Source organism: Bacillus rossius, chromosome 1 (genome assembly GCF_032445375.1).
Source record: "Bacillus rossius redtenbacheri isolate Brsri chromosome 1, Brsri_v3, whole genome shotgun sequence".
NCBI classification, from domain to species: Eukaryota; Metazoa; Arthropoda; class Insecta; order Phasmatodea; family Bacillidae; genus Bacillus; species Bacillus rossius.
Window position 1 is genome coordinate 368,635,425 of NC_086330.1, and position 8,447 is coordinate 368,643,871.

General features: G+C 40.3%; 1 protein-coding gene across 1 annotated transcript in view; it reads right to left on the minus strand.

The window, feature by feature from the left end:
• The window catches only part of LOC134528412 (phenylalanine--tRNA ligase alpha subunit), a 49,715-nt gene extending 42,719 nt beyond the window's left edge, over nucleotides 1–6,996 (minus strand). Inside the window, exons 1-4 of the mRNA XM_063362011.1 lie at nucleotides 6,714–6,996; nucleotides 5,950–6,090; nucleotides 3,097–3,314; nucleotides 1,547–1,768 (exon numbers count right to left, since the gene is read on the minus strand). Of these exons, the coding sequence (XP_063218081.1) occupies nucleotides 1,547–1,768; nucleotides 3,097–3,314; nucleotides 5,950–6,090; nucleotides 6,714–6,854 (722 nt within the window). The 5' untranslated portion in view covers nucleotides 6,855–6,996. The remainder of the gene's footprint in view (nucleotides 1–1,546; nucleotides 1,769–3,096; nucleotides 3,315–5,949; nucleotides 6,091–6,713) is intronic.
• Between the last annotated feature and the right edge of the window lie 1,451 nt (nucleotides 6,997–8,447).

Below are 8,447 nucleotides of genomic sequence, written 5' to 3' on the forward strand. Positions count from 1 at the left end.
GGTGTAATTTAGGAAAGTTCAAAAAAAGGTTGAAAGATACAGTAGCACTGGAGGTCGGGGCTTCGTTTCCCGGAGATCACTCGGGAACATGATGCCAGGGCGCCTGTGTGTTGTTGAGGAAGGGAGATGAAAATGCCAATTCGGCGTCCGGCTCTCGGACCCTGTCAGACAGGGAAGTTGGCTTCTATTTGCCGATTCGTCGCCAGCCAGGAACTGGATCCCGTGAATACGCGGCTGGGCGCGGTCGTTATCATTATTTCAAAAGAAATAAATTTAAAAGAAAAATAACTATTACTCGTTGTACTACGCAGACGGACTAAACTACTTAAAAAAGATTACAGGGATAGCATCCCTTATTTAAGCGACTACGTAGTCGGTTGCGGCCGGATGGAAGTCTTGCAGTGTCTCGTCGACTCGCCGATAATCAAACGATCCGTCTGCAGTCGCAACGCGAAGTGTCTCGCGAAGAACTGCGTCTCGTAATTAATAGTAAAGGTTCAATCAAAAGTGGAGGGGAGGGACTGGGACGTCCGGACCGAATGGTTCCGAAGTTCCCCGAGTGGGTATCATAAAAAACTCTGACTTTGATGTCTCGAAGTTGGTAGCACTGTCCGACTTTAGCGCTACCTGTTGAGGGGTGTCTGAAATAAAAAAGAATCGACTCGCCCAAGGCGTCTGCTCTAACAAGGGAATAAAGGGGCAGTCAGGTGCAGCTCTCTGGCGGCCTACAGGGGAAGTTGGCTGGGAGGTTAGCGAATTTGCTGCTAGATGTAGTGGGGTGGTCCATCTTGGCACACACATTTAGTCGTCCTTGGAGACGGTCGCTGTCTGCTGGGGATTATGACCAGTCATTGGTCTTAGGCGAATTCTTAGAACCGAAAGGGAAGGGGGGTGAACAAAAAGTGCAACGACGCTGGGAACAAGCGTCCATGACGTGACTCTCAAGGAGTGAACCTAAGACGTTTGCGTGACGGTAAAGGTTATGGTCAGCTCGTCTCTGAGAAATGGTAACAGCTCGTCCAGAGCTGCTGTATGCAGTTTTAGTCATGAAGTGAAGTAACGTTACAGGCCTGGGACGTGCCTGGAAGCGAGGGAAATGTTAAACGGGCCGCCAACGAGGTCTTAGATTTGCAAAAGCTCAGATAGGACTCTGGGAAAGGTGCTTCAGACTACTGGCACAAAGTTTAACTAAGGGGAGTACACCAGCCTAACAAAGAGTAAATCATCCAAAGTAACCAAATTATAAAAAATAAAAAAAATTCCAAAAAAAATTTAAAATTATAATAAAATTTTTAAAAAAACGTGTCGAAATTCCTAATTTCCGGCACACTATCACTGGAGAATTTCTAAGACTTTTCCAGAATTTCAAGTAAATTCCCTGATTGATTGCAGCTTCCCTGCCTTTCCAGAATAAGAACATACTGTACAAGATGATACTTTGTCCAACCACATCATTTACATTCCCTAACCTAACAAACAATATATTTCCCAAACCAGTTCCCGGCTTGTCCAGAGATGCAGCTGCCCTGCTCGGGCGGTGGCTCACCCCATCTCGAGGAAGATCTGGCGGAACTGGGCCCGCACCTTCAGCAGCGGGTGGAGGTGGCCCCCCTCCGGGGCCACGCCCATGGCGTCCAGGTTGTACGGCTTGAACACCTTCTGGCGCCACGAGCCCGTCGCTATCATCTCCGGCGTCAGCTCCGTCTCCGGCTTGGTCACGCTCGTGCTGAAGTTGGCGCCCCTGCCCAGCAGGTAGCTCTTCTTCACCCTGCGTCGCCGCCACAAACAACACCCGCTATCAAGTTTCCCAAACTTCCTAAACATTTAGACTCATTAACCACAAAAACTTACTTATTAAAAGGGTAAAATTGTTATGTATTAATAAATCACATGCCAAATATTTTAACTTACCACGCAGGAAATTTTCTTAAGATAGCTTAACATATCTTGAACATAACGGAAATATAATTTCTCAGATGCAGGAGGGGGGGATGGGGGTAAGAAATCCTATATCAGACTCTTGGGTTAAGCGTCAGAGCTGATAATTTATGAATTATGTACCTACCTGGAGATTCTGGAACTATCACCTGCCTGGCATTTTATCCACGCCATCAGAACTACGGATTTTGTTTCAGGGGTTTAATATTTTTTTCGATGAGAAATGTGACTTGTCGAAGAGGTATACACCAGCATCTGCCAGGAGAGAGGGCCAGGCCAGAATTCAACTCTGGTTCCCTGGAACGAGAGCCCAGTGCTTCACAACGTGCAACCTCACTCGGTCCTCGGCACGGTCACACCTGGATTTATGTATATAGGGTTTAAGTGATGGATGTTGGCAATATGTTTTCCAAGGGTAAGGTTTCTTCAGTCCCTTCCACTCCCCCTTTTTTTTTTTTTTAGAAACACTAACACACACACAGATATATATATTCTTTCAATCACTGCTTGAAAAGAATAAACTAAGCCATCAAAAATTTTCAACTGATTTCATACTTACCTCTTAAGCAAAAAAAAAACTATTATGTAATCCCCCTCCCCAATTCCAAATGTGCAGTAGTGCAGACACCCTCATTAAATCATCATATCAATGTTTAAAAAAAAGTCAATTTACTACGGTAATTGTGACTGGAATGTTTTATCTACATGTTTTGAGTAACATGAAAAAAAAACTACGTATTTGTGACCTTACTGTACGTTTTTACAGTTGTGACTTTCCGGAGTCACGCTTCACTACACACGAGGTAAAAAAACAATGATGCATCACTTTACTCACAGGATCGGGTTCTATAAGGAGCACTAGCCCCGTATAGGGCACGTAGGAAAGTTAAGTTGTTATTGCAAACTCAAACTTGACGACGTGTGTGGATAGTAGGTACGAGTGGCAAAGTTCGAGAGATTCTAAAGTGAAACCCATTAACACATTGCCACGAAGGTGATCCATAACCTTACCCACAGGATAGGGTTCTTTACTGAATGGAAAAAGGGGCTCGGGTAAGACACGAAGAGGGACATGGAATGAGGCATGAGGGAGAAGGGGGGGGGGGAGAGAGAGAGAGAGAGAGGGAGAGAGAGAGAGAGAGAGAGATATCCACTGACGTCTGCTGCAGCAGCCTCCTCCTCTTGTACTCCTGCTTGAAGTTCTCGGCGACCTGGCCCCCCAGGCCGTCGCGGATGTGCCGCAGGTCCTGGCCCACGGAGTCCTCGGCAGCGTCCACCTTGCGCAGCACGACGGGGCGGCCGCCTGTCTTGTCCACTCGCACCCAGCCAGACGACATGGCCTTGCTGAAGCCCACCTTGAAGTTGTCCACCGTCCTCTGAGAAAACACCACAACCATCCTGATACTCCTCCGACTCAAACCAATTTCTTTACAGTTTTGACGTGACAACGTCTAATAAATCAATGAACGCCGGCTGCACGCACGAAAAAGTGTCCCATTACGCACATTGTCCCATCACGCCGTGTCAAGTTATGCTCATTGTACGCTTGCGCCGCATCTATCTCTCTTCCGCTTGATTGGAACAACCATCGGTTTGACTTTTTCGAGGACATTAAACTTGAAACACTCCCGCTCGTTTCCTTACTTTTCCTATCATCGTCCTATCTCTTAACAGAATAACACGGATTGGAAGAAGTTAAATAGCAAACGTGTACAAAAGTTATAGTTAAAATAATCTCTCCGTTAAAGTAACAAACATATTTGAATTAATGAGTTAAAATGAAAATAAATTTATCAATTAAATTGTAGATTTCATTTCACTCCTCCTTTGTATCCATGCAAAATAGTGATAATTCAATAAAAATGATTCAATTTTATTCATAAAAGTACGCAATCATTTCATCAATGTTTTGTTATGACGTTGTCACGTTAAACTATCGTCCGTATACCGACTTTACAGACAACCAATTTTTTGTTATTTTTTTATTTTTGTTATTATTGTTAAAAAAATACCCATAAACGGGATAAATTATGCATTACAGACCAGACCTAACAAAATTACTTGTCACCTGCAGTTTATTACATCAAGAACAATTGAGAAAATGTTAAGAAAAATAAATAAAGCAATGAAAAATAAATATCTGCGTTACTTCCTAATATTACCGCAATAAAAACATAAGTATAATACTGATTCTTCAATGTCATAATACAAACTGTTTACACAGTAACAAAGAGCCAGTAAAACTACTATGCACCAAATATGTTTTTCTTCTTCTTAAAATGCACGTCAAACACCATCACAACCAGAATTCTCACACGCCGTAAAATACTCAGCACGCCAGCATTTCAACAAAGACTGAACGCAAATACAACATGCTCGGCACACTAAACACGTTAGCGATACAGACTGAACCTTTGTCTAATCAGTTCATTTAATTTTCCTGACATAAAATACATTTCCCCATTGCCTCTGATTTTTTTTTTTAAAAAAATTCATCATATCCTAAATATTCCAGGCTCACTGTTTTCCCTGATGCTGGACACACTAAAATACACTACAGCAGTGTGAGTAAATATTACACAAAATTTTATACAATGAACTAAAAATAAATGAAAAAAGGTTTGGTTACAATCTGCACTCATTTTAAAATCTAACAAACAAAAAGGGGAAAAAAAATTGTTACCCAGTCGACATCTTAAAAGTCTTGCTTACAAACAAACAAAAATCTGCAAAGTTTTGGAATAGACTATTTTAATGAAAAGTTGTCACTGTGCTTTTATACGCCATATAGGCACGATTCCTGAAAAAAATGACTGCTTAATATTTGATCCCAGCAAAAATATTTTAAAAATAACTGATTCTTTTAAGGCATATTTTTATAATGTAACCAATATATTTTTATACTCAAGCCAAATTTATTTATCAATCAAAATTTTATTTTAAAATATCAGAAGCACATAAACTTACTTATCCAAATAAAATAAAAATTTGTAAAATTCATATTTGTTTAGCTTTTGGGCTTTAGATAATAACCAGGAATATTTCTATATAAAATTACCAACATCATTTTTGCTCTACTTCCTAACACAGCTGCTTGTTAAATTGTTAGAACAATTGGTTTGGTTAAAGACTTGCCATACTGTCAAATATTTGACTCCAATATATTTGACAACAGAGTTGGAGGGGTAGTATTGTACAGAAAATGGCTTCCAATGTTCTCCATCAAATATATTTGGACAGATAACCTGAAATACATGTCGCACTATCAAAATTTATTTTGGGTCTGAGCTATCTCAGACCTTTTTTATCTCAATTTTGAAATATAACATTGCTGGATGGAATTTTTTAAACTTATTATATTTGTATATTTTTAACATTTTTTTCAAAATCCATAAAATTAAATCACAATAATACTCGTTATATAGTGAAATTAATTATCACTGATTTTTTTAAAGTTATAGAAACATAATTTCATCTTTATACATAAAATATTTTGGCATATGACATTCATATTAACATTACTTTAGTTATTTAACTTTTATAACCTCTTCAATTGTCTTTGTGCTATTCGCCAATTTAAAGAAGGTGACGGAAAAGGATGGCATTTTTATTTTCGCAAGGCATGATTTTGACTGGCCAACTGCATCCACATCACAATATATTTCTGAACCCATCCTATATAAAAAATATTTTATGGAAACTCGAGACATCCAACTTGTCAAACAAAAATGGCTGCACTAGTGACGTTTTCAGTGTTTCAGTGACGTCATAAGCCTCCAACTTTATGTAACACAACATATTGGAAGGTGTTGGAAGCGAAAATTTTTCAGTGACAGACAGGGCCTTTAGTAACATTTAAAATTTTGTCAATTGGTGAGAACAGTTGGTTAGGTTAGTAACATTAAAAATACTTAACTGTGTCTATCAGGACATGTAGTAACCAAAAATACCATTTTTTTTTAATTCACTGGAAAATTGCTACTCTAGTCAATTATAAATATTACGCATTACCATGAGCTCTTCCTGTGGGATGCCGCTGTCAGGTGGTATCGCACTGAAGACGTGAAACTCGTAACTTCCTTTGTCTGCTACGAGTCTCCCTTCGTCCGTGAGTTCCCATACCTTCCAGGATTGGGGCTCTGCAGTTATGAGCTGCAAAAAGGAACATGGAACAGAATAAAAACAAATTAAGTTATTTTCAAACTACGGCATGTAGAATAATATTAATGTGCATTATAGATATTTTATGATTATTTTTTCCTAACCTGCTTTTAATTTCACACTTTTTGTATTCTACGAAATATCTATCGGCCCAACCTGCACTCCCTTTAAAACGGCACCTGGGGCATGCTGCTTTTCCATCCATACTTCTCCTGAAGCGTGCTCCACCCCAGGTTCCTTACCATCAATGATGGCCTGTGGGCCTCCCCTCCCTCGTCTACACCATCTATCTCTCTGCCCACCTGTTTATTCCAGGATCGGCCTGAGATTTGTCATACATAACTTTACTTTCACAGACCTGCCTACTCCCTTTGGCTCTCTTCCTAGCAGACCCGGTGTCCCACTCTCTTTCTTCACCTCTTGGGCACATAACACCCCCATCCTAGATCTGCCCACAGTGACACCACTTCACCTCCCTTCTCTCCTGACCCTTCCACACACATGCTGAACTGTCACCCAGCAATCAGTGGCGCAAAATGGCATTTTATCGTCACAGAAACACAAATTCGAAATTTTAACGAAAAGTCAGTTAGGTTATAAAACACCATACTTACATCACCCAACGACTGAAGACTTTTCACAGCACCGACAACTGTCTGATGGTCCTCTTTGATATAATTCGCTAAATCTACCGTGCTTACGGAAGGTGTTTTGTCTAAATACTGCAGCACTTTCTCACACACATCAGACGCCATCCTATCCTCTCAAACCGCACACGTCCACATACAAATCTCAAAGAATATGTACAAAAAAAATCACACGTGCGTCGATCACGTCAACCCATACGGCAGACGTCGTGACGCCAGAGGTATTCTCATAGCAGAAACCTGAACAGCCAATCAGAACACAGTTTCTTTACAGCCAGCAGCTTAGAGAATGATAATAAATGGAACGGTATGGAGTGAAGCCAACTTAGGTATTGATCGTAAAGAAGACTTATTTTGGTATTTTGCAATTGTAGCTTTCAAGTTAATATTATTTATGCATTAAATTGTAGTTTCAATGCCAAAATTTAACTGCCAAATAAAGTCAAAAGAAAATATAAATACTAAAATTTAATGCAAATTCTAATTTATTGGACATCTAACTATTTGGCCTTTATTTAAGGCCAGTTCCCAATCTTGGCTATACTGTTAGATACTGTCAGAACGGGAAGCCATCTTTTCACAGACGAGAGAGCCAAAACCCGAAGTTCCCCGAAGTTCATGCTTTTTTTCCGTATCTTTAATGTAGCTATCCTAACCAAATCAACCATCCACAATGTTTTAAAGTATTTATAATGTAGCTAACCTAACCTAATTGACCATAAGTATCATTATCAACATCGCCATATTTAATTACAATGAAAAAAAAAAAAAACGAAGATGCACGATCGAAAGTTTGGCTCTCTCGTCTGTGAAAATAAGGGTTCCCCTGTCAGAACGCGCCTCTGATGTTCTGGTCAGCCGCTGCCATATTGTGTTTTGACAGTAATCAGCAAGATGGACGCCATATAAATCACATTGTTAAATGTGTGCATTTTATTGTGTATGCCAAGAAAGACTGACTTTTTATATTTAAAATTGCTTGTGTTGTTGATGCCAACTCTGCTTCCTTAGAATGGGGCACCCTTGTGGTTCCTCCAGGCAGTCCAGCTGGGGACACCATTTGGGTCTGACACTGTCACGTAGAGTTACAGCATCTTTGATTCCTCAGAGATATTTAATAGCAATAGTTTTATTTTTTCTTAAAGTAACATTTCTTAACCGAGTTCACCGTGCATCACAGTGGGTTATTTGAGTGGGAACCTAATCCCCTTTCTTCAGTATTTTCTGCACCTTGCACCATTCTACACACAGGCAGGCTTTGTGTGTGTAGGGTTGTCTGACTCGAGAATATTTTTAATTAAGTATTGGGCAAAGTCACATGCGAAACCCTTTATATTTCGGACTGCAAGTCAGTGCCAATTTAGTTCCAAATTCCTCTGTGTAGTGTTGTGTGTTGATGTTTTAGCAGGGCTGCCGAGTTCATGTGCTACAAAAATGGACTAGTAACATTGCTAATGAACTGTGAGTAATATTTTCTGACATGTAAAATCTATGCTGTCCTTCTCATGTGTTTGAGAGAGATATGGCCAGAATACATTAACCAACTAGGTATAGCAGCCCATTTCCCAATACTGGAGTCTCTTCCGATGCTGTCACATATTCAGTGGTCACAGTAGCCGAACGGTCCACAATCCACTTCCCTAGGGAGGCTGCTCTCTGAGAGCTGATGCCGGGCAAACCAGAACATATCAACCACTGAGC